General features: G+C 46.5%; 2 protein-coding genes across 2 annotated transcripts in view; one reads left to right on the forward strand and one right to left on the reverse strand.

Moving 5' to 3' along the window:
• Positions 1-1,224, forward strand: part of CNGA2 (cyclic nucleotide gated channel subunit alpha 2) — a 117,283-nt gene extending 116,059 nt beyond the window's left edge. Inside the window, exon 7 of the mRNA XM_068248085.1 lies at positions 616-1,224. Within this exon, the coding sequence (XP_068104186.1) occupies positions 616-1,224 (609 nt within the window). The remainder of the gene's footprint in view (positions 1-615) is intronic.
• The window catches only part of DNAAF6 (dynein axonemal assembly factor 6), a 143,648-nt gene continuing 117,206 nt past the window's right edge, over positions 893-27,334 (reverse strand). The window contains exon 8 of the mRNA XM_068248087.1: positions 893-969. The gene's annotated coding sequence lies outside the window, so the exon portion shown is untranslated. The remainder of the gene's footprint in view (positions 970-27,334) is intronic.

The raw sequence follows: 27,334 nt of genomic DNA on the forward strand, positions 1-27,334 counted from the left end.
TGATGTCAGCCTGAATAAAATGTTTCAAAATGCTCCAAAGCAGGCAGAGCTAAAAACAGCCAATCAAAATTTAGCTATTAACTATACACGTCTCCTCCTACAGTTATGAAACTTTGCATATCTCTTTGGCTTTTAAGGGGTCCAATTGTGCAATTTCATTGCCCAATGTGATTTGGTTTAATTTTGCAATTCAATTGGTCCAATATAATTGGTTCAATCCATGCTACTGAGCATGTGTGTGCGGGCTTGTGCTTCATAGAGGAAGAGGAGCTGTGCGACCCTGATGTGGAGGGGGCAGCGCTCAGCAATGTGGGGCGCCCGACCACTGGGGGAAGCGTCAATAGGATGCTGAGGCTTCTCTCTCTTCAGGGTAAGTATCTGATTTTGAACCCGGGCTTTGGCTCAGTTCACTTTAACTGGGTTCTCTGTACAGTTTATGCAATACAAACACAATCTTCAGCAAGTATGGTGCTTTTTTTCCATCAATAACAGAGCAATGTTTGTAGTACATACGGAATGGAACACGCTGAGCGCTAATTTCGTTTACCCAGCTCTATTTATTAGTTTTTCCATTGTTACTTTAATTTCTGATCATTTATTATGATTATGTCTCAGGTACGAATTTTCCAGAACTGTGAAGCTGGTCTTTTAGTTGAGTTGGTCTTGAAGCTTCGTCCCCAAGTTTTTAGCCCTGGTGATTACATCTGTCGCAAAGGAGATATTGGCCGAGAAATGTACATAATTAAGGAGGGAAAACTAGCTGTTGTTGGAGAAGATGGAATAACTCAGTATGCTATACTTACTTCTGGGAGTTGTTTTGGTGAGATTAGTATCCTTAATATTGAAGGGAGCAAAATGGGAAATCGCAGGACAGCCAGCATTCGTAGTATTGGATACTCTGATCTTTTCTGCCTTTCGAAGGATGACCTGATGGAAGCTTTGGTGGAGTACCCAGATGCTAAGAAGATCCTGGAAGAGAGAGGAAGAGAAATACTTATAAAGGAGGGTTTGCTTGATGAGACAAAGGAGCAAAATACAATGAAAGGTAAATCTTCTGAGGAAAAACTAGAGCATCTAGAATCCAATTTAGACTTGTTACAGACCCGTTTTGCTCGTTTGCTTCAAGAATACAGCTCTGCCCAGCAAAGCCTTAAACAAAGAGTAACCCTCTTAGAAGGAAGACTAAAAAACTTGCAGGATGGAGAATCCTCAGATGAAACATAGAGAAACATAGAGAAATAATGACCTAATAATGACCATAATGAAATAAAAAAAAAACAACAATATCCCTGCTTTATAAGATAATTGCTGTGTAAGAACGTCTGAATCTATTTTATTCTCTAAATATGATGTTTCAAATGTACATTCCATGCAATGCTGTATTTATTGGTTAGCCCCCCCATCCATAAGTTGCCCAACTACAATTAAACTGATTGTTTTAGGCAAAACACATTAAACTCGAGTGAGTACTCATGCATGGTTAAAACGAAATGCCAGCCAATAATTTTGGATGATAAAGTGGACAAGCATCTTAAATCTGTCTGGTTTTTATTATTGCTATCTATATTACCATTACACTGATTCCGTTTACTTTTAATGACTCAAGAGTATACTTAAAAAAAAAAAAAGAAAAGTTTAGCTTGGAGTTTCCTTTAAATGTTTCTAAGTAATAAGAGCACAAAGCAACAGATTGTTAATAACTCATTGTTTATATGTACCTGTGATCATAAAACAGTCTACCTGTTTCTGCTTCGTTTATGGAAATATAGGTTTTAAGAAAAGATTTTCAAACTCTTGAACAACACCTAGGGCTTGATTCCCAAAAGGGTGATAACTGAGTTATCACGCCTAAAAGCTTTTCACGTGCAAACTAGGGTGCTAAGTAGTTTGCACTCTAGTTTGCATGTGCAAACTAGGGTGCAAACTATGGTGCAAACTACTTAGCACCCTAGTTTGCACGTGAAAAGCTTTTAGGCATGATAACTGAGTTATCACGCTTTTGTGAATCAAGCCCCTAGTATCTATTTCTGACCACAAAAATGTTTAACATTTCTCAAAATCTTTACAACAAACCTAAGAGCTCAAAACATAATTTACTAAAATTCTTTGCGGTTTATATAATTGTCAAAGAGGTGTTTATTTTCTTCAAAATAAAGACGTTTTTCTTGAAAATCCTATCTCAACTTTAGAAACAATTCCCCTACCTGGAGAGTAGTTTGACTTATTTAGGTTTTGTAGTATAAGCTGTTTTTTAACTGACATGTTAGTACGCTGGATAACTAAACCCTGTGAGATTTGAGCATGAGTTCACTAATTACCTTATGAAAGAAATGTGCACATAGTTGCCTAGCAAGAAGAGTCCCTCTTGGGATTAGCAAAGCAACCATGCAATTTTACTTTATCACAAAAGGAAAAGGTATTCTAACATAAACCATTGCTTGGCCAATGCATTTGTATCATAAAAAGTGGAGCCTACAAATTCCAGTTCAGATACATAATGAATACAGCATACACTATTCCTAAAATCAATTACATAAGGGGGAAAAATCATGATGCACAAAATAATATAACATTTTTATTTTTTATAGATTGAGCTTGATGAATTATAGTTGTTAAAACTGAGACAAAAATACAGCTAAAGCTTGCCACACACTTATAGATTTCCACCCAATGTTCCTAAATGATCGTTAGCTTTCTGAAAAGAATTGATTCAGAAGAATTTGATTCCTACAACACACTTCAGGGAATCTATTGAAAATCGATTGAACTGCATTGTTGCATTGTTTAAAACAGTAAAATGTTATGGGCCCTCAATCTATTAATGCTCTCACCCCAATCAATCTAAATTTTCTATCCTGTCAGATCGATACTTTCCATCACATGACATTTTGAGGAATTTTGAGGAATTGGTTCACAGCAGATGAATCGAATCTGTAGGGAATCAGGGCTGCTCATCCGGGAACGTTTTTCAGCTATCCGACCGGATTCGGATTCCGGACACCTGGGCCCAAATCCGGATAGCTATCTGTGGATATTTGGCCGCATAACCCGGATATCCGCGGATATCTGCGGATATCCGGATCCGAAATACTGTAACTAAGGTGATGACGTCCTGGAGCCAATCAGAGGGCTCCCAGCAGAAGCCCTAGCAACCAATCACAGAGGGGAACCTTGGCCAGCCCCACCTGACCTCACTGAGCCAATCAGAGGCCTCCCAGCCTAAGCCCTGGCACCCAATCACAGAAAGGAACACTGGTCAGCCCCCCTGTATAATAAGGAGGGCTGCCATGATGAGACAGATCGTCCTAGCTTGCTGAATGCTCACTGAGAGACATGCTCCAGTGCTGGTGGCCTACAAAGGGCTGTACATAGTGATAAACCTAAGCTGTTGAGTGATTAACCCCTTTACTACTATCACTACAGTATTGTTAAATCGTTGATTAGCTTGATTGATGTCATAGACTAGTGTGACAGTTATGCTGGGATTACACTATACAATTTTCTGTTAGATTCTTCTGTTAGATTTTCTGTTAGAATGCATAATTAGATTATTTTCTGTAGAGAATGGTCATTATCTCTGGTGCATTGTCTTATGGTAATCTCCTGCTGAGTAGAACAATGCCTAATTGCTCGGCAGATAGATGGTAAGATAGATAAATTTCCAACATGTTAAACTTAGAGAATCTTATGCTGGGCATACATGGCTAGATAGTGCGCCGGTATCGAGCCAGCGACTTGATGCCGGCGCGTCTCCACTCGTCCGCGAGGATCGATTCCCGCTCGTCCCCACGGGCCCTTTCTAATCAGCGCTTCATTTTTTCTATTGTTCTGCCCGCCGGTATCGAGTGCAGAATCGATCCAGCGGGCAATCAGACCTGTTGCAAATTATCAATCGAGCCGTGTATGCCCAGCATAACAGAAAAATCAAACAGAAAATTGTATGGTGTAATCCCAGCATTAGAGTGTGTACTCCAGTGCTGCTGGCCTAGGGCTGTACACAGTGATAAGCTGTTCAGTGATTAACCCCTTCATTATCACTACAGTATTGTTAAATCGTTAATTAGCTTGATTGATGTCATAGTGTGACAGTTAGAGTGTGTGCTCCAGTGCTGCTAGCCTAGGGAGGGCTGTACACAGTGATAAACTGAAAGCTGTTCAGTGATTAACCCCTTCACTATCACTACACTATAGTTAAATCATTAATTAACTTGATGTCATTTGTGTGACAGTCAGTGTGTACTGCAGGCAGCTGCTATGTGTCTGTGTGTGTGTTGTGCACAGACCAGGCCAGCTACTGCCTGCTGGCCATCTATTAGCCTTAGGCATAGGTTAGTTTAGGGATTAGGGGATAGGATTACTGTGTTATTGTGTAGTTAGTACTGTAGTACAGCAGTCAGTGCTAGTAGTTGTGAGAGTAGTAGTACCACTGTGTTAGCTTTCTACAGAACTGCTGTGCTGTGAGCTTAAACCAGTGTGACAGTTAGTGTGCACTAGTGTCTTCTCCTCTGCTGTCTGACTGTCACTCGGCACTTGCCACGTGTCACTTGGCAAGTACCACGTGACATGTGCCAAGTGACACATGCCAAGTGCCACGTGACATGTGCCAAGTGCCACGTGACACATGCCAAGTGACACGTGACACTTGGCAAGTGCCACGTCCAGCATGCTCCTGGCACACGTTACACCTGCTGCTGCTGCATTGCCCTGCTCCTGCTGCCTGTGCAGCTCCCACTGCCAGGCCAGGGTGCCACAGGCCACTGATACCACCTATATTTAACTCAAAACACAATTGCTGCGTAATTTTTTGGAGGTGTCTTGGCTGAAAACTGTCATTTCCCAGTTGGACTTTGGACACAATGTGGGCTGCACGACCGCTGTCTGGAACCTGGGCCTAATGTTAATCGACAGCCATTTTTTTTGGGGGGGGGGGGGATTTGAAGTCCCCACATCATCAATTAGTGTTCCCCTTTGCAAAATAATGATAATACATGCATCATTTACCCTAAAAACCCTTCTTAAAGCAATTTAAAGGGCAATGTGGATACAGGCGCGCGATTACGCAATGTTTGGTGACGTGTGGCTATAACAACCATCACAATAGATTGGATCTTTAAGATTCCTGACAACTCCAGCGCAAAGTGCTGTAATCGTTTGACCTCTCATTTGTGTTGCGTGACGTCGCTTGTTCCTGGCGGTAAAAAGATGGATCGGGGAACCTCGTTCAATGGAAGGCATAACTGTGAGGTTGCCTGATCCATCTTCAGGTGAGTATACAGCTTGAAGGGATCCTTAAGCTTAAAAAAGAAAACAGTTTTACTCACCTGGGGCTTCTACCAGTCCCCTGCAGCTGTCCGGTGCCCTCGCAGTCACGATCGGATCCTCCTGTCCCCCGCCAGCAGCTACTTTCATTTTCGTCTGACAGGCTTACTGCGCCTGCACAGGCCTGGCCACACGTCTCCTTCTACGCGTTCCTGTCCACAATAGCGGCCTGCACAAACGCAGGACACTATTGCGAACGGTAACGCGTAGGCCAGGCCCGTTGGCAAAGTGAAAAGTAAATACTGAAGGTAAATACTCCATTCTCCTCCTCTTTGACCTTTCAGCAGCTTTTGACTCAGTAGACCATCCCCTACTCCTCCAGTCCCTCCAGTCCATGGGCATTTATGACCTCGCCCTGATCTGGCTTTAATCCCACCTCTCCAACCACTCCTTCACAACCTCCTTCAATGAGTCCTCATCTACCCCAACCACATCTCGGTGGGAGTCCCCCAAGGCTCGGTCCTTGGCCCCCTACACATCCTCCATTGGCAAGGTTATCTCCTCCATGGGGTTTAATTATCATCTGTATGCAGATGACACCCAGATCTACCTCCACACCCCTGACAATATCCACCACTACCATGGACAAGGTCTCCTCCTGCCTATCAGTCATCTACTCCTGGATGTCTGCTAGGTTCCTGAAACTAAATCTAGACAAAATGGAATTTTTGAACTTCTCACCCTGGCCATCCCTGAAACTCCCAGATGTGCATGTCACTGTTAACCATACTACCATTCACCCTACCTCTCAAGCCTGCTCTCTGGGTGTCACCCTGGACTCCGCACTCTCCTTCAATCCCCACATCCAAAACCTCACAAAGTCCTGCAACTTCCACCTTCATAACATCTGCAAGATCCGCTCTTTCCTGACCTCTGCCACCACCAAACTCCTCATCCATGCCCTCATAATTTCCCGCCTTGACCACTGCAATGCCCTTCTGTCTGGTCTCCCTATGACCTGAATAGCCCCGCTGCAGTCCATCATGAATGTGGTAGCCAGAATTATTAACTACTCCCATCGCTCCACCACGGCGGCTCCCCTCTGTGAATCCCTCCACTGGCTTTCTATCCAGCCCAGAATCAGATTCAAGATACTGTCTGACCTACAAATCTGTCCACAAAACCTGTCCAACCTACATTTCTGATCTTACTCAAAGGTACACACCTAGCCGCTCACTCTGCTCCTCCAATGAACTTCGCCTGACCCACCCCCGCATCACCCAGTCCAATGTACGCCTCCAGGACTTCTCAAGAGCTGCTCCAACACTATGGAACTTTCTACCTCCACCCATTAGGGCAGGCCCCTCCTTCAACATCTTCAAAAAGGCCCTCAAAACTCACCTTTTCTCTCTGGCCTACCACCCCTCACAAGTGTTCTAAACCCGCAGCTGAACTCTGGCCCCTACCTATCCCTCTAGATTGTAAGCCTTTGGGCAGGGTCCTCCTCCTTTTGTGTCCTACCTGATCATGCACATCCATTACTGTGCACCCATGCTACGCATTTGAGTGAACTTAACTTGCCTAATCTTCATGCTCCCATCCAGTGACTGACTAAGCATTACCTTGTACTCATACTGTGCTGCACGATCTGGTTTTTCTCGTATACCTGTATTGTCGTATTGCTGTATCACCCCTAAATATTGTCTGTAACCAAAACTAATGTCCAGCACAGCGTAATATGTTGGCGCTTTATAAATACAATAAATAAATAAATAAATAAAATAAGTATAGAAGATAATGCAGAGGATTAAGAATCCAATCAGGCTCCATTTCGATGGCCAGATAGCCGGACCTTGAACTTTTTAAAAATAATTCTGCCTTTTCTTCTCAAACCAACAAAGCTGTGAGTGCCAAGGAAGCTACAACCTGGAAGTCACCAGACACGGACCCCTGGGACTGATTTACAAGAAGAAGACCTGGCACATAATTATAACTATACAAGAGAAGAGGATCCTGTGAATGTGTGTTATAGGCTGGATATTCGCTTTAAATAGGAACTCCAGTGAAAATAATGTATTAAAAAAGTGCTTAATTTTTACAATAATTATGTATAAATGATTTAGTCAGTGTTTTCCCATTGTAAAAGCTTTCCTCTCCCTGATTTACATTCTGACATTTAACACATGGTGACATTTTTACTGTTGGCAGGTGATGTCAGTGGAAGAAGCTGCTGCTTGCTTTTTTGGCAGTTGGAAAAAGCTGTAAACAGCTATTTCCTACAATGCAACAAGGTTCACAGATAGGAAACTGCCAGGACCATGGTCCTCACAGTTTCCTTTGGGAGGGGTTTCCCCACAATATCAGCCATACAGAGCCCCCCGATGAACGGTTTGTGAAAAATAATAGATTTGTCATGTAAAAGGGGGTATAAGCTTATGATTGGGATGAAGTTCAATTCTTGGTTACGGTTTCTCTTTAATACAGCAGGCTCTAAATGCAGTTCATTTTTTTTGTCCACATTATGGCATTTAGGACACCTTTGCTGATTTCTAGCACTGTCTCCTTTTTAAGCAAGGTTATCAAGATGACTGAGACGCAAGCGATGTGACACAGGATCCCATGTGACACTAAAGTGCCGGCTTTTAATCTCCCAAAAGCTTGTGTAGCCCCACACAGAGCCACAGAAGAAGTGTGGGAGTGCGATATGGTCTTAGGGCCATTGTTCCACTCTGCAGGCCATTTTTAAGTACTCAGTTCTAATAATTTTGCAGTGCTGGAAGTTAATTGATGTACAATACTAATAAAGATTTGTAAAATTTGACAGACAGGAGTGCCAGGCATTTTCCATCTTCTTTTCACACAAAAGATCAGTATTGGCTTGTCTGAGAGATTTGTGATTAGGACTATATGAGGTGGGGAAAAATTATAAAATTTGTCATTCTCTGGACACAATTAGTTAATCCACCGGATCTTATTAATTCAATTCTCTTGCAATACTAGCTCCATCTGTATTTTATTGTACAGTATTCACGGTATGAACAATATGTACAATATGATGGCTATAAATTACCTTCACTTTCCGTTAGTTGGGGGTCAGTGAAGCTGTGAGAGTACTGACAATTTGTCATCCTCCATGTAGTCTAAATCTTTAATTCAAAATGTTTGTGAATAGAAGAGTTATTAATTAGATTGCTGTATTAGTGATGTAAGGAAGTGTAAACATTTAATGTGAAATCATAGCACCTTGCCACCTGATTGAACGTGAAGAGGGGATGTGAGAAAACGCGGAAAAGCCGCCGCGTGTACTAGCAGCAAGGCGGCTGATTCCGCGTCCAACGCGGCGGTCTGCACGCGGAAGCGTGCATCTAGTGACATGGCAGAACGCAGAAAAGCCGCCGCATGTATTGATAGCGAGGCGGCTGGTTCCGCGTCCAGCGCGGCGGTCTGCACGCAGCAGCGTGCAGCTGAGCTTGTTAGTTCACATAGATTTAGGAATACACGCGCGCGCGCTGAAAGGCAGAACTTTTATGATGGCCAAGGGAGGATCAGCTGACCAGGCCGGTCAGCTGATCTCAGCGCTGGTAACCATTGGTTGATCACTTTAGGGCGGCGTCAGGGAGCACTGCTCTATATATGGTTACTGCTGGCCACTCTCAAATTGTCTGCTGTTGCGATCACTACGTGGAAGCACTCAGACCTTAGTCAGATCCAATAGTGTGTTTGAACCAGGAGGACCTGGGAACTCACACTGAGCCAGATTACTTGTGTTATCATTCTGTTATACATCAGACTAGTTCCAGGGTGTAGAGACCACGGTCCTCACAGACAAGACTAGGGAACTTGTGTTATCTTTCTGTTATGCTTCAGACTAGTTCCAGGGTGTAGAGACCACGGACCTCACACTCAAGACTAGGGAACTTGTGTTATCATTCTGTTATACATCAGACTAGCTCCAGGGTGTAGAGATCACAGCCTCACACTCAAGACTAGGGAACTTGTGTTATCATTCTGTTATGCTTCAGACTAGTTCCAGGGTGTAGAGACCACGGACCTCACACCCAAGATTAGGGAACTTGTGTTATCATTCTATTATACTTCAGACTAGTTCCAGGGTGTAGAGACCACGGACCTCACACCCAAGCCTAGGCATTGTTTGATATTTGTTATGATCTGTTGCTTTCCTGACTATCCCTCTGCTTTCTGATTCCGTTGCCTTACCCTGCCTGCCCTGGATACCGAATCAGCTTTCTGTCTTTGTACATTGTCTGTCCGTGTGTTGCCGATCTAGCTTGCCCGACCTCGAGAGCTATCTCTCTCCACTAAAGAGATAGTCTCCAGATCCGTCAGTGACATCCACCTCCAGGTGTCACTCACTCTCTGATCCTTCCTACCTTCAGCCTGACTCCACCCCTTGAAGAGTCTCAGGCTGCTGGAAGGTTTCTGTACTCTCTATAGCAGTACTTCCTGTACTGCCTAGGACCACCTTCTCTTCAGGTGGGTTACTCAAAGTCATACTGTTACACCAAACACTCACTATACATATATTTAGAGGTGTCCAGAGGTTAGCACTATATCTGTATTATTGGTGATTCTGCAGATCATCCATAATCAGGTATAGATCTGTATTCTTGGTGACACTGCAGATCACCAATAATCAGATTCTCTCTGCGAGCTGACACCGATCATTACAGAACGGCAGACCAAAACCAAATGGACGCACTTTACAGCCGTCTTGATGCACTCACCACCTTGGTGGAAACGATCATCCGAGTGCTGGACAGTCATCAGACTCAGATCAACGCTTTGTCTGGGACTGTACAAGTCTTTCAGATGACTGTAAATACAGTGCGATCTCCTCCTAGCACAGACATATGCATATCTGTACCTGAAAGGTTTTCTGGTCACAGATCTGACTTTCGGGAATTTTAGAAATAGAGTGTTGTCATACTTTGAGTTAAGGCCTAATTCTTCAGGAACCGTGGCACAGAGAGTAACCTTTATTAAGACCTTGTTGTCAGGGGATTCCCAGACTTGGGCATATAATCTTCAGACAGGGCACCCGGCCCTAACCTCGGTGGAAGAATTCTTTAAAGCTATGGCTATAATTTATGATGATCCGGACATTGCCTTTACCGCTGAGCGGAAGCTCAAGACACTATGGCAGGGCAAGGGTCCGGTAGAGAACTATGCTGCAGAGTTCAGGAAATGGGCAGTGTCAGCTAGATGGGACTCATTCGCTCTTCTAGACTGCTTTTTGTCAGGCTTGTCAGACACAGTTTCTGATCTAATGCTGGGTCATCCTGAGCCGAAGTCTATCGATGAGGCCATTTAATCGGCCACCAGGATTCGCCATCGTTTACGTTACCAAAGGCAGACTCTGGGTAGGAACAATGTGAGATATGTGTCCTACGCTGCGCCTCCATCTGTTTCATCTCCACCCGCTTCACCTCCACCAGAACCAATGCAGATTGGTCGATCGAGATTGTCCCGGGTGGAACGGAGACGCAGAGAAACAGAGCAGCTCTGTCTATACTGTGCAGAGGGGGGTCATAAAGTGCAGAATTGTCCCAAGAAGTCGTGAAACGCTGCCGCCTAGGTGTAGTCGGAGGTAATACCCTAGGCGCGCAGTCGTTACCTCTAGATGATAAACGTTTGCTCCTCCCTTGTACTATATCTTGGAAGGATAAGACAGAGACCACTGAATCCTTCATTGACTCTGGCTCAGCAGCCAACTTTATGGATTATGAATTTGCTAAGAAATTGGGGATTCCAATTTCCCCATTGAAGCAACAGATTCTGGTCACTGCAGTGGACGACTCCCCCCTGCAGAGTAACCACCCTCTGTCTCAGACCCCTGAGTTAAGGGTTACGGTAGGGGTGTTACATAAAGAGAATTTACAGTTTCTAGTGTTGCGAATGACAACCTCCACGATCATTCTTGGTATGCCATGGTTACAACTTCACTCACCTCAGATCAATTGGGCCACAGGTCAGCTAACGAGCTGGTCTACCCATTGTTATCATCATTGTCTAGCGAAGGTAACCTTGGGTGAAACCAAGATTCACATGGAGGGATTGCCGGATCAGTATTCAGAATTTGCGGACGTGTTTTGTCCTAAGTCAGCCGATAAACTTCCCCCACACCGTCCTTTTGATTGCCCCATTGATCTCAGGTCTGGTTGTATGCCCCCTAGAGGTCATCTCTATAATTTATCTGGGCCAGAGAAATTAGCCATGCAAGAATACATCCGAGAAAATTTAGCTAAGGGTTTTATTCGTCCTTCTCGGTCCCCAGCATGGGCCGGGTTCTTTTTTGTGAAAAATAAGGATGGAGGCCTCCGTCCATGCATTGATTATCGGGGCTTAAATAAAATTACAGATAAAGAACCGTTATCCTTTGCCCTTGATAGACGATTTGTTTACCCAGGTCACCAATGCTAAGATTTTCTCGAAGCTGGATTTAAGGGGTGCATACAACCTTGTGCATATCAGGGAAGGTGATGAATGGAAGACGGTCTTTAACACGCCCGATGGGCATTACGAGTACCTGGTGATTAGAGATGTCGCGAACCTCCGATTTTCGGTTCGCGAACCGGGTTTGCGAACTTCCGCGGAAGGTTCAGTTCGTGGGAAAAGTTCGCGAACCGCAATAGACTTCAATGAGGAGGCGAACTTTGAAAAATAGAAAAAATTATGCTGGCCACAAAAGTGATGGAAAAGATGTTTCAAGGGGTCTAACACCTGGAGGGGGGCATGGCGGAGTGGGATACATGCTAAAAGTCCCGGGGAAAAATCTGGATGTGACGCAAAGCAGCGTTTTAAGGGCAGAAATCACATTGAATGCTAAATTGCAGGCCTAACGTGCTTTCAAACATCTTGCATGTGTATACATCAATCAGGGAGTGTAATTAGAGTACTGCTTCACACTGACACACCAAACTCACTGTGTAACGCACCGCAAACAGCTGTTTGTGTAGTGACGGCCATGCTGGACTACTGCGCAACATGGCGAGATTGCTCTTCCTCACTCAGTGATGTCAGGTAATGTGTGACTTCCTTCTCAACTTTCCATGGCATTGTTAAAAAGCTTACGTTTTGTTTTTAAATTACATTTTCTATTTTCTACTTGCTGTGTACTTGTTCAGTACCGCTACAATGAGAATCCTGTGGAGGCGGGCAAGTCTGCCATTGTGACCCCGGGTAATGGCCGGGGAATGAGGGGTTTGAATCCGGTGTGGAACCTGAGCAACGGCTACCACTACACATCCAAGGAGGGCAGCGGGCAGGCATGCACGCCCGCCCGCCCCGAGGTAGTGACCAAAAATAACAATACAGGAGGAGGACTTTCGAGGCCCTGCTGTGTATTTGAAATGAATGTACTTTAAATCCTTTAACGAGAACCAGTTATGGCGGGCAAAGATGACACCACATTCCTTTCACGAGAATCATATGGAGGCGGGCAAGTCTGCCATTTGTGACCCCGGGTAATGGCCGGGGAATGAGGGATGGAATCCGGTGTGGAGCCTGAGAAACGGCTACCACCACACATCCAAGGAGGGCAGCAGGCAGGCATGCTCGCCCGCCCCGAGGTAGTGACCAAAAATAACAATACAGGAGACGGACTTTCGAGGCCCTGCTGTGTATTTGAAATGAATTAACTTTAAATCCTTTAAAGGGAATCCGTTATGGAGGGCAAGTCTGCCATTGTCACCGCGGGGAATGAAGGTTGGATTGCGGCCCGAAGTGGGAGCCTGCTGAGACCCATGCTGTAGCTGCCCTGACCGTGCTTTGCAGACCAGGCATCTGTGGTCAGATGGACCCTTGAGCCAGCGGAAGACAAACCAAGTCGAAAGCATTTGCCAAGAATGTTTTACGGAGGGCAAGTTTTTTTGCCCTTTTTTTAAATTTTTGGAAAATGATAGATGGTTGTATTTTTAAATTGTTTGAAAGTTTAGATGGTTGTATTTTTAAATAGTTTGAAAGTTTAGATGGTTGTATTTTTAAATTGTTTGAAAGTTTAGATGGTTGTATTTTTAAATTGTTTGAAAGTTTAGATGGTTGTATTTTTAAATTGTTTAAAAGTGTATCCATTCTTCCTCCCCCCAGCCACGAACAATACCATGGGAACGTGGACCAGCAGAAGCCCCTGTGACGGCTGCCGCGGTTGTTCTCCGCGGCTTGTCTTTTGAGGGGTGCTGCTTTTCCTCAGGTGTTCTTGCCATAGCTGTTTGTGCCTTCTCTCCAGGTGCCTTCGTAAAGTACTTGTCCCTACGTGACGGTTGGCCTTTCCACGGCTCAATTTTTGCTGGCAGAGACAACAGATGGCTTTGCTCCGATCTGAGACACACACGTGAAAAAATTTCCAAACCGCTGAACCCCCCTGGGGTGATGGCGCTAGGGTGGCATCAGCAGCTGACGTTGAAGGGCATGTTGGCTGGCTGGCCATAGCTGGTGATACATGGCGCCGGACACTGCCCCCAGCTGTTTCTGAGGACGAGCTCCCTCTGCTTCTATCATGGAGTCGTCTCCTCCTACTCCTCTCTGACTCCTCCTCTGAACTGTCCCCCTAGTCATCTCCTCTACCGGGAACATATGTGGTATCCGTATAATCGTCATCATAAGCCTCCTGGCCAGCTGCGCTTTCCTCAGACACCTCCTCAAGTGCACCAACTTCAGGTGGTCCACCATCATCCCCATCCACACACGTTACGTCCATACTATCGCCACCTAACTCAGACGTATGAGGTGGTGTTCCTGCGCCTTCTTGTTGTTGTTGCAGTAGTGGCTGGTGATTTCACCACCACCACCAAATAACTCCTGCAAAGTGTCAAATGCAGCGGATGTGGTGCTTGTTGTAGCGCTGGTGGCTGCGGGAGATGAGGTGTTCTGTGTTAAATACTCAATCACCTCCTCACGATTTTGGGAAGTGATGGCACGTGCTTTCTTCTGAGCACTGTATTTTGGGGCAGGTCCGCACGAAATCACAGCAACACCACCTCGCACAGCCACAGACCTGCCGATGCCTGGTGGCCTTCCTCTGGGTCTGCCTCTACCTCTTCCTCTACCTGGTTTGTCCATTTTGTCCATCTCGGGGGTATGCTAGCTATATGCAGTGAGGTGGGTTCTCACTCAACACAACAGGTAGTTAGATGCAGTGAGGTGGCCAGGTGGGTTCTCACTCAACACAACAGGTAGTTAGATGCAGTGAGCTGGGTTCACTCAACACAACGCTAGGTATATGCAGTGATGAGGTGGGTTAAGTAAACACAACAGGTACTGGGTAGTTAGATGCAGTGAGCTGGGTTCACTGAACAGTAAAGATACTTAAGATGCAGTGAGGTGGGTTCTCACTCAACACAACAGGTAGTTAGATGCAGTGAGGTGGCCAGGTGGGTTCACACTCAACAACAGGTAGTTAGATGCAGTGAGCTGGGTTCACTCAACACAACGCTAGGTATATGCAGTGATGAGGTGGGTTAAGGAAACACAACAGGTACTGGGTAGTTAGATGCAGTGAGCTGGGTTCACTGAACAGTAAAGGTACTTAAGATGCAGTGAGGTGGGTTCTCACTCAACACAACAGGTAGTTAGATGCAGTGAGGTGGCCAGGTGGGTTCTCACTCAACACAACAGGTAGTTAGATGCAGTGAGGTGGCCAGGTGGGTTCTCACTCAACACAACAGGTAGTTAGATGCAGTGAGCTGGGTTCACTCAACACAACGCTAGGTATATGCAGTGATGAGGTGGGTTAGGTAAACACAACAGGTACTGGGTAGTTAGATGCAGTGAGCTGGGTTCACTGAACAGTAAAGGTACTTAAGAAGCAGTAAGGTGGGTTCTCACTCAACACAACAGGTAGTTAGATGCAGTGAGCTGGGTTCACTCAACACAACGCTAGGTATATGCAGTGATGAGGTGGGTTAAGTAAACACAACAGGTACTGGGTAGTTAGATGCAGTGAGCTGGGTTCACTCAACACAAAGCTAGGTATATGCAGTGATGAGGTGGGTTAAGTAAACACAACAGGTACTGGGGTATATGCAGTACTGGGTAGTACAATGTGCAGCTCCCTGTCACACACACAGGTAGTCACTGAATGTGCTGGGCTGCTGGCAGTAGCACACACAATGTCAATTAACAAGGCTGTGCATGCAACAAAAGTGTCAGTTTGACACACAGAAAAAAAAAATGTACAGGTTGAGCTCTGAAAAGAGCTGTTGCTGGGTGCTTTAAAAGCAATAATAATCAGTCAGGAGCAAGCAAAGCAGCCTAGAACCTAACTAATCTGTCCCTAGGAGAAAAAGTCTGCAGCAGCTGTCCCTTTCCTCTCTCTAGCAGGCACACGAGTGAGGCTAATGGCCACCGGACCCTGCCTTATATAAGGGGGGGTGGGGCTCCAGGGCTTAGTGTAGCCTGAATGGCTACAATGTGCCTGCTGACTGTGATGCAGAGGGTCAAAGTTGATCCTCATAGTGCATTATGGGGCGAATCGAACTTCCGCAAAAGTTCGCCTGGTGCAGGCGAACGCGAACCCCCTAAGTTCGCCTGGAACCGTTCACCGGCGAACCGTTCGCTACATCTCTACTGGTGATGACCTTCGGGTTGTGTAACGCCCCTGTCATCTTCCAAGAGCTGATTAATGAGGTGTTCAGAGAGGTATTGGGCAAATTCGTCTTGGTGTATTTAGACGACATCCTAATTTTCTTGTCCAACCTCTCAGAACACAGAAAGCATGTTAAGTTTGTGTTGCGAAAGTTAAGACAAAATATGCTGTATGCTAAATTGGAGAAGTGCATTTTCGAAGTGACCTCTGTCGCCTTTCTGGGGTACATAATTTCGACCTCTGGCCTCTCTATGGACCCTGGAAAAGTTTCAGCTGTCTTGGAGTGGCCCCAACCTGTAGGGCTGAAAGCTCTCCAGAGATTCCTGGGGTTCGCCAACTACTATAGGAGGTTCATAAAGGGGTACTCTACGGTGATTTCACCTCTCACCAGTCTCACCAAAAAAGGGGCAGATACTCACCACTGGTCCCCTGAGGCCCATGCTGCTTTCTCCACCCTGCAGAAACTGTTCTGTTCTGCACCCATACTGAGACATGTTGACATCTCCTTTCCCTTTATTGTGGAGGTAGATGCCTCAGAGGTAGGGGTAGGGGCTGTGCTGTCTCAGCGTGTTCCGGTTTGCAGGGAAAACTGCATCCTTGTGCCTATTTCTCCCGTAGGTTTTCACCTGCAGAGAAAAACTACGATATAGGCAATAGGGAACTTCTAGCCATCAAATTGGCCTTTGAGGAATGGCGACATTGGCTAGAAGGGGCAGAACATACCATTACGGTTTACACTGACCACAAGAATTTGGAGTACATTGAAGGCGCTAAGAGACTTAGCCCCCGACAGGCCCGTTGTTCATATTGTTTCTCAAGATTCAGATTTGTAATCACGTATACCTCTGGTAGTAAGAACATCAAGGTTGATGCCTTATCCAGATGTTTTGAGCCCGAGACAGCACAGCCCTTAGACCCAGAAACCATTGTTCCTCAAAAGATGGTTCTGGCAGCCACTGAGACCTGGAAAGACTGGACAGTCACGTTGGGTCCGTTCCAACAAGATGTACCAGAGGGGAAGCCTGAGGGGGTCATGTTTGTACCATTGCCTTTTTCGCTTACAAATATTGCAGCTGTTCCATTCCCACAAGAATGCTGGGCATCCTGGGGCCACCAGAACTCAAGATCTCATTGCTAGATGTGCTTGGTGGCCGTCATTGGCAACTGACTGCAAGGAGTATGTGAGGGAATGTGCAGTGTGTGCTAGGAGCAAACCCTCCCATCAGGCACCTGTTGGAACATTGCAGCTTCTGCCAGTCCCAAGTGAACCATGGACCCATTTGTCCATGGATTTTGTGGGCGAGCTCCCCAGGTCTGAGGGCATGACGGTCATTTGGGTGGTAGTCAATCGATCCAGTAAGATGGCCCATTTTGTCCCCCTGAAAGGACTCCCCTCGGCCCAGGAATTGGCCGATCTCTTCATCCAGCATATTTTCCGGCTGCATGGCATTCCGGAAAATATAGTGTCAGATCGGGGAGTCCAATTTGTTTCCAAGTTTTGGAGGGCATTCTGCCATCAGTTAGACATGGAGCTTTCTTTCTCATCAGGCTACCACCCACAGACCAATGGCCAGACCGAAAGAACGAATCAGTCTCTGGAACAATTTCTGAGGTGTTGTGTTGCAGATGCACAAACCAACTGGGTCAAATTTTTGCCATTTGCAGAATTTGCACTCAACAATCTGAAGAGTTCCTCCTCAGGATTTTCCCCATTTCAGGTGGTGACTGGAAGGTTACCTAAGTTTACCCTATTGCCAGTGGCTTCTACTCCGTTTCCAGCACTGGAGAACTGGCAGAAGTCTTTGAGACAGATTTGGGGAATGGTTGAAAGAAATGTGGGGAGGGCTTTTCAGAACCAGAAAAAAACAGGCTGACAAGAGACGTTCCATAGAATAGGAATTCCTTCCAGGAGACTTGGTCTGGGTGTCCACGCGACATTTGGCTCTAAAGCAACTGTCACAAGTTAGGCCCTAGATTTGTGGGTCCTTTTCCAGTAACCAGGAAAATCAACAATGTCACTTATGCCATTGATCTCCCTACCAGCATGCGAGGTGTGAGATCATTTCATGTGTCCCTGCTCAAGCCGGCAGTGCACGTGGTTTCCGCTCCCCCCCCCCCCCCACTCACGGCTTGTGCAGAACTCTGTGCAGTATTTGGTTCACTGGAAGGGGTATGGCATAGAGGAAAGAACTTGGGTGCCAGACTGTCGTATGTACGCAGAGGAGTTAAAAAGAGAATTCCATAACTTGCATCCTGGGAAGCCTGGTGGAAAGTGTCCGGAGTCCACTCCTCAGGGGGGGGGGGGTACTGTGAGAGAACGCGGAAAAGCCGCCGCGTGTACTAGCAGCAAGGCAGCTGATTCTGCGTCCAACGCGGTCTGCACACGGAAGCGTGCATCTAGTGACATGGCAGAACGCGGAAAAGCCGCCGCATGTATTGATAGCGAGGCGGCTGGTTCCGCGTCCAGCGCAGCAGTCTGCACGCAGCAGCGTGCAGCTGAGCCTGTTAGTTCACATAGATTTAGGAATACACGCGCGCGCTGAAAGGCAGAACGTTTATGATGGCCAAGGGGGGATCAGCTGACCAGGCCGGTCAGCAGATCTCAGAGCTGGTAACCATTGGTTGATCACTTTAGGGCGGCGTCAGAGAGCACTGCTCTATATATGGTTACTGCTGGCCACTCTCAAATTGTCTGCCGTTGCGATCACTACGTGGAAGCACTCAGACCTTAGTCAGATCCAACAGTGTGTTTGAACCAGGAGGACCTGGGAATTCACACTGAGCCAGATTACTTGTGTTATCATTCTGTTATACATCAGACTAGTTCCAGGGTGTAGAGACCACGGACCTCACACCCAAGACTAGGGAACTTGTGTTATCATTCTGTTATGCTTCAGACTAGTTCCAGGGTGTAGAGACCACGGACCTCACACCCAAGACTAGGCATTGTTTGATATTTGTTATGACCTGTTGCTTTCCTGACTATCCCTCTGCTTTCTCAGGCTGCTGGAAGGTTTCTGTACTCTCTATAGCAGTACTTCCTGTACTGCCTAGGACCACCTGCTCTTCAGGTGGGTTACTCAAAGTCATACTGTTACACCAAACACTCACTATACATATATTTAGAGGTGTCCAGAGGTTAGCACTATATCTGTATTATTGGTGATTCTGCAGATCATCCATAATCAGGTATAGATCTGTATTCTTGGTGATACTGCAGATCACCAATAATCAGATTCTCTCTGCGAGCTGACACCGATCGTTACAGGGGAGTTCTCCATAAGATTATAAATGAACATGATGAGATATAGTCAAAGCTGGTACAAGAAACTGAGATGGATAAGATCTGGTGGATTAACTGTGTCCAGCATGTCCAATTAGTCTATGAACAGAGACTGATTAGGTTACTATTTTTTCTACACCTCACTCAGGCTTAATAATAGTAGAGGGCTACTGTGAAATATTTCTTTACTTGATAACTTTTATCTTAAAGGGGTGTATACATTTAATTTTGTATTGTATCTATATATATAATAGACTAAGTGCCTCAACCTTCAAACAAGAAGAAGAAGTACTTTGCATGAGAAAATTTATGCGTGATCAAACACCAAGTTTAAGGCCTCTTTTCCACGGACTGTTGAGCTGTGTGCTCAGCAAGCAGTTACCAGGCAGCAGTGAGCAGATACCAGGCAGCAACAAGCAGTTACCAGGCAGCAACAAGCAGTTACCAGGCAGCAGCAAGCAGTTATCAGTCAGCAGTGAGCAGATACCAGGCAGCAGCAAGCAGTTACCAGGCAGCAGCAAGCAGTTACCAGGCAGCAGTGAGCAGATACCAGGCAGCAGTGAGCAGATACCAGGCAGCAGTGAGCAGATACCAGGCAGCAGTGAGCAGATACCAGGCAGCAGTGAGCAGATACCAGGCAGCAGTGAGCAGATACCAGGCAGCAGTGAGCAGATACCAGGCAGCAACAAGCAGTTACCAGGCAGCAGCAAGCAGTTACCAGGCAGCAGTGAGCAGATACCAGGCAGCAGTGAGCAGATACCAGGCAGCAACAAGCAGTTACCAGGCAGCAGCAAGCAGTTACCAGGCAGCAGTGAGCAGATACCAGGCAGCAGTGAGCAGATACCAGGCAGCAGTGAGCAGATACCAGGCAGCAACAAGCAGTTACCAGGCAGCAGCAAGCAGTTACCAGGCAGCAGTGAGCAGATACCAGGCAGCAGTGAGCAGATACCAGGCAGCAGTGAGCAGATACCAGGCAGCAGTGAGCAGATACCAGGCAGCAGTGAGCAGATACCAGGCAGCAACAACCAGTTACCAGGCAGCAACAAGCAGTTACCAGGCAGCAGTGAGCAGATACCAGGCAGCAGCAAGCAGTTACCAGGCAGCAGCAAGCAGTTACCAGGCAGCAGTGAGCAGTTACCAGGCAGCAGTGAGCAGTTGTGAGAGTTTGAAAGCCATTTCACTGCCTATTCACAGTTCATGGAAAAGAGGCCTTACCCTAGCAAGTCTGACATTGCAAATCTGGCCTAATTGGCTATTCATGAGGCAATGCTCATGCAAATGCATGCACAAACCAATACCACAAAGCAGTCACCCTGCTACATGCTACATTAGCACTATCCGGCTTAGTGCACACCAGAGCGGTTCGGCAGCGTTTTGCGATCCACTTGCGGCTGCGGATACGCTTGGGTATTGTATTTCAATGGGCTGGTGCACACCAGAGCGGGAGGCGTTTTGCTGAAACGCATACTCATACGCCTCAATGTTAAGTATAGGAAAAACTCAAACCGCTCTGAAAAACGGCAGTTCAGAGCGGTTTTGCAGGCGTTTTTGTTACAGAAGCTGTTCAGTAACAGCTTTACTGTAACAATATATGAAATCTACTACACCAAAAACGCTTTACAAAATGCTAGGTGAAATGCTACAGAAAAATAAGAAAAAGCGTTTCAAAATCTGCTAGCATTTTGCGGATCTGCTATCAGTTTTTGGTGTGCTCCAGGCCTCCAGGAGCGCCACGGGGAGGATTCCCAATGCCCCCTTTTTATACAACTGGGGGGACCGCAGGGTCCCAGGCTCTCTCACTGCCTGGAAACCACTTTGCAGTATTGGTTTTTTGACCCTGCATAGTTTGGCATGAGAAAGCAAATGCATATTTGCATGAGCATTGCCTCATGAATAGCCAATTAGGCCGGATTTGCAAAGCCAGACTTGCTAGGGTTAAACTTGGTGTTTGATCACGCATACATTTTCTCATGGAAAGCCTACTTCTTCTTGCTTCAAGGTTGAGGCACGTACTCTATTAGATAGATAGATGCGGCGTATGCTACGACGCGGGTTGGCTAGTATAGGATAATTTTTTAAAATAGATACACACTACAATGTGGAATCATTTTTCCTAACAAGCAAGAACAGCACTTGTGATAACAAGCACAGGCATTGAATTATTATTACTGTATTAAATGGGAGCACTTGGAAGTTTTAAATTATTTCATTCAGTTAAAATCTAAATTACAGTAGCCATGTTATTGTAAATACTGCATCAAAAAGAGAGGTTGAGTGGAGTCATATATGTGATACTTTTTATTTGCATTAGCAATGGTTTCTTGAAGGATTAACCTTCAGTAGCGATTACCTTTATGCTGAGCATATGGGCTGACTCAGCGTCCAAACTTTTACATTAAAGGATAACTTAAGTGAGAAGAATATGGAGGTTGCCATATTGATTTCCTCTTAAACAATACCAGTTGCCTGGCAGCCCTGCTGATCTATTTGGCTGCAGTAGTGTATGAATAACCCCGGAAACAAGCATGCAACTAATCTTGTCATATATGACAATAATGTCAGAAATACCTGATCTGCTGCATGCTTGCTCAGGGCCTATGGCTAAAAGTATTAAAGGCAGAGAATCAGCAGGATTGCCAGTAAACTGGTATTGCCTATAAGCAGCCCCATTTCTATGGGTGGCCGAGGCGGGCGACCGCCCTGAGCGCTGTGAGGGAGGGGAGGCGCAGTGATAGGGGGGGAACCGCTGCCACACTGAGCGGCGATTGGAATGGACAGAGAGGTGAGTTGCGCAGACGAAACTTCCTACTTTCTATTGGGGCCCATAAGGACTCTATACATAACAATTGATACGGCACACCAAAACCTGCCAAGGACAACCACAGTGTCAGAGGTGCAAGGAGGGGATAGGAAACAATGTGTTGATTATCACTACTATTCAAAGCATCTAGAGAAGTTAATATTATATTATCAGCACAGGACCAATAAGGAGCTAATACTGTGGATGAGGGTGGGCCCCTTGGGGCCCCTCTGGTCCAAGGGCCCCGATGCGGTCGCAACCTCTGCACCCCCTACTGCTAAGCCACTGATACTGAAGGCACCTATACAAGGGCGTAGCAATAGCAATAGCAGCCATTGCAGCTGCTATGGGGCCCTGGAGCAGAGGGGGCCCAGGTGGTACTTGTGTACCTTCACCCTATGATTTTATCTAAGTGCCTATAGACTATATGCAGTGTAGATGGCTGAGAATGTAAATTACCCAATTAACTTATATCCATAAGGTAGAGACAGATGGCATTTCTTAAGAATGCCTACATCTTATGACCCCAACCACTATTTTTGGCTACCTGTACTGGTGGGGGGGGGGGGGGGGGGGACTTTTGGCAACCCATGCTGGGGTCAACCTAAGGGGTTCCTCTGGCTACCCTTACTGAAAGAAGGGCTACTTAATGCTGGGAGGCCCTCTAGTTACCTAAAATTGGTGTGTGGAGGGAAGGGGCACAAAGGTGCCTTGTTATTTTTGGGAAGGGGGCCTCAACCAAAACTTTGCTATGGGGCCCCACAATTTCTAGCTACTCCCCTGCCCCTATACCTAGCTACCTATACCAAAGGTACCTATACCTAGCGACCTATACTGAAGAGACCTGTATCAAGCTAACATACACTGGTTGCACCTATACCTAGCTACCTATAGAGAAGGCACCTATAACTAGCTGATTAATACTGGCTGCAACTATACCTAGCTACCTATACTGAAGGCACCTATACCTAGCTACCTATACTGAAGGCACCTATACCTAGCTACCTATACTGAAGGCACCTATACCTAGCAACCTATACTGAAGGCATCTATACCTAGCTACCTATACTGAAGGCACCTATACCTAGGTAACCAATACTGGCTGCACCTATACCTAGCTACCTATACTGAAGGCACCTATACCTAGCTAACCTATACTGGCGCCACCTATACCTAGCTACCGATACTGAAGGCGCCTATACCTAGCTACCAATACTGAATGCACCTTTACCTAGCTACCTATACTGAAGGCCCCTAGACCTAGCTAACCTATACTGGCTGAACCTATACCTAGCTACCTATACTGAAGGCATCTATACCTAGCTAACCTATACTGGCAGCACCTATACCTAGCTAACCTATACTGGTGGCACCTATACCTAGCTAACTTATACTGGCTGCACCTATACCTAGCTAACCTATACTAGGAGCACCTACATCTGTACTGGGGCACCTACAGATGGCTACCTATACTGGGAACAGCTATGCTTGGCTACCTATACTGGGTGCACCCATACCTGACTACCTATACTGGTAGTGTAGTATGGGTTCGTGAGTCCACAGGCGCAATATTTACATCCTCGCCCTGGGTGCAGTTTAGCCTAGAAACTGCCCTGCTTATAAGGAAATAAATATGGCAGCCTCTACATACCTCTTGTTTCAGTTGTCCTTTAAGCTTTTACATTAAAAACGCATTTAATAAAGATGTAAATGCGGGATGGTAGTTAACAATCATAAATAACAACTTGCTACTCAAGTGGGAAGAAAGGGTTTGTTGAGAAGCGGCAAAAATATGGTCATGGGAATGATCCTGAAGATTTGAATGTTATGGTTCTCAAAGGTGGTTTGGATATGTTCAGGACCAGAGCACTTTTGAAGAGAAGATGGTAATTCTATTCAGTAAGTATAAGGCAAACAGAACTCAGTATTGACCTTAGCTTCTTAACCACTTGCCGACCAGGGCTTTCTGCACTGATCGGTGCTGCGTGGGCTCTCCAGCCCGCAGCACCGATCAGGAGTGAGCCAGGGCGATCAGACTACCCCCCTTTTTTCCCCACTAGGGGGATGTCCTGCTGGGGGGGTCTGATCGCCGCCGGCTGCAGTTGCTTAGCGGGGGGGCTCTTCAAAGCCCCCCTCCACAGCGTTCTCCGCCGTCTCTCCCGCTCCCTCCCTCTCCCTCCCCCTGTGAGCTGCGCAGGACGGATTTCCGTCCTGCGCATTGAAGGATAGGCTTCAGCCTATCATATGCCGGCGATCCCCGGCCAATCAGAGGCCGGGGATCGCCAATCTGCCTTACGGCGCTGCTGCGCAGCAGCGCCGTATGATGTAAACAACGGGGATTTCTTCCCCGCCTGTTTACATTTTGCCGGCGAGCCGCGATCGGCGGCTCTCCGGCTGTTCACGGAGACACCCACCGTGAACTGACATGGAAAGGCCGCTCGATCGAGCGGCCGTTTCCATGGTAACCCGCAGACGACCAGTTTACGACAATCGGCATTAGCTGGTCGTCAAGAGGTTAAAGAGGAACTGTGTCGCAAGAATCCTAAAATTTAAAACACATACAAATAAGAAGTACATTTCTCCCAGAGTAAAATGAGCCATAAATTACTTTTCTCCTATGTTGCTGTCACTTACAGTAAGTAGTAGAAATCATTACCGACAGATTTTGGACTAGCCCATCTTCTCATAGGGGCGGTCTCAGGGTTTACTTTATTTTTAAAAGCACTTAGAGAATGGCAGTTGCTCCGGCCAACTGTCAAAATAGTGTGCAGCAAGCAGAGAGGCTGGACAGCATCTTTAAATAAATCTTTTTCAGGGAATGTCTTTATAAAGAATAAAGGCCATGCTGAGAATCCCCTATGGAGAGATGGACTAGCCAAAACCTATCGGTAATGCCAGATTTCTAATACCTACTGTAAGTGACAGCAACATAGGAGAGAAGTAATGTATGGCTCATTTTACTCTGTGAGAAATGTACTTCTTATTTGTATGTGTTTTAAGATTTTAGCGACACTTCCTCTTTACATCCCTGTTATCATTAACATTTAAAAATGCATATACATCGTCAACGTACATTTTTTAAATAGATTAAAAAAAAAGGAAACCTTTACCAAGCCAAAAAAAAATGATAAGCATCATCAGCTCATTCTTATGGCCTAGGGGCAAACATTTACAAGCACTTTGAGTCCCATGGGAGAAAAGCACTTAAAGAGAATCTGTATTGTTAAAATTGCACAAAAGTAAACATACCAGTGCGTTAGGGGACATCTCCTATTACCCTCTGTCACAATTTCGGCGCTCCTCGCCGCATTAAAAGTGGTTAAAAACAGTTTTTAAAAGTTTGTTTATAAACAAACAAAATGGCCACCAAAACAGGAAGTAGGTTGATGTACAGTATGTCCACACATAGAAAATACATCCATACACAAGCAGGCTGTATACAGCCTTCCTTTTGAATCTCAAGAGATCATTTGTGTGTTTCTTTCCCCCTGTTCTCATGCACTGAAGTTTCAGGCTGCTCTTTTTTCTCCTGCAAACAGCTTTGTTCTTGTCTGTAATTCTTCAGTATGTGAAAGCCCAGCCAGCTCAGAGGATGATTTATCCAGCTTGTAAAAGATAAGAGAGAAGCTGCTCTAATCTAAATAATACACAGGCAGTGTGCATAGAGGTGCCTGGAAGGGGGAGATTCATCACAGAACCACAACACTGAAGAACTTGGCAGCCTTCCAGACACAGGCCGACAAGTCTGACAGATACATTGATTTATTACAGAGACTGTGATAGTAGAACGTGCTGCAGTAAGCCAGAACACATTAGAATAGCTTTTGGAACTTGTAGGATGATAAAAAACAGGATGCAATTTTTGTTACGGAGTCTCTTTAAAGAGAACCCGAGGTGGGGTTCTGACAATGCAATCCACATACAGAGGCTGGGTCTGCTTATACTGCCCAGCCTTTGTTGCTATGTCAATCCCCCCTAAGCCTCCCCTGCGCTCTGCTATGCCCCATAAATCACAGCCGCGCTGTCGACACACAGCATGTCACAGCGGGCTGTGTTTATCTCTGTACTGTCAGTCTGCCGCTCCCCCCACCTCCTGCATAGCTCCGGTCCCCGCCCGTGTCCCTTCCCTCTACACTGATTGGAGGGAAGGGACGCGGGCGGGACCGGAGCTATGCAGGAGGTGGGGGGGAGCATGCAGAGTGACAGTACAGATGTAAACACAGCCTGCACAGCGCAGCTGTGATTTATGGGGGATTGCAGCGTGCAGGGGGAACTTAGGAGGGATTGAAATAGCAACAGAGGCTGGGCAGTATAGGCAGACCCAGGCTTTGTACGTGGAGTGCATTGTCAAAACCTCGCCTCGGGTTCTCTTTAACCTCTTGACGACCAGCTAACGCCGATTGGCGTAAACTGGTCGTCTGCGGGTTACCATGGAAACGATCGAGCGGCCTTTCCATGTCAGTTCACGGAGGGTGTCTCCGTGAACAGTCGGAGAGCCGCCGATCGCGGCTCGCCGGCAAAATGTAAACAGGCGGGGAAGAAATCCCCGCTGTTTACATCATACGGCGCTGCTGCGCAGCAGCGCCGTAAGGCAGATCGGCGATCCCCGGCCTCTGAAGCTGAAGCCTATCCTTCAAGGCGCAGGACGGAAATCCGTCCTGCGCAGCTCACAGGGGGAGGGAGAGGGAGGGAGCGGGCGAGACGGCGGAGAACGCTGCGGAGGGGGGCTTTGAAGAGCCCCTCCCCCCCGCTAAGCAAATGCAGCCGGCGGCGATCAGACCCCCCCAGCAGGACATCCCCCTAGTGGGGAAAAAAGGGGGGTAGTCTGATCGCCCTGCTGCACTCCTGATCGGTGCTGCGGGCTGCAGAGCCCACGCAGCACCGATCACTGAAAAATCCCCTGGTCGGCAAGTGGTTAACAGATAATTTAGTTAATTTTGTCCAAAGAAAAAGGCTACCATATTTATTTCTTTTTAAGCAATACCACTTACCTGGCTATCCTGCTGATCAGGGGACGCAGCACGGTGGCCGTGTTTCCAGACAGGCAACGGTAAGGCGGGCGGCGGCAGGCCATACGCACTCTTCTATCCTTGCTTCTGCCTGGCACCGCCCCCACACTTCCGCCGCCTGAAGAAGCTGCCTGGGCGGGACAGTGGTGGCAACTACCTGCAGCGCATGTGGGGAAAACCCGTCCTGCACTTGGATTGATGACCAGTCTCCAGGGGCATAGCAATAGGGGTTGCAGAGGTTGCAACCGCATCAGGGCCGTTGGGCCAAAGGGGCCCCGAAGGGCCCTCCCTCAAACTACAGTATTAGCTCTCTATTGGTCCTGTGCTCATAATAATCACTTCTATAGATGCATTGAATAGTGGTAATCATTAATAAGCTG

This window comes from Hyperolius riggenbachi, chromosome 8 (genome assembly GCF_040937935.1).
Source record: "Hyperolius riggenbachi isolate aHypRig1 chromosome 8, aHypRig1.pri, whole genome shotgun sequence".
In the NCBI taxonomy this organism is placed as follows: Eukaryota; Metazoa; Chordata; class Amphibia; order Anura; family Hyperoliidae; genus Hyperolius; species Hyperolius riggenbachi.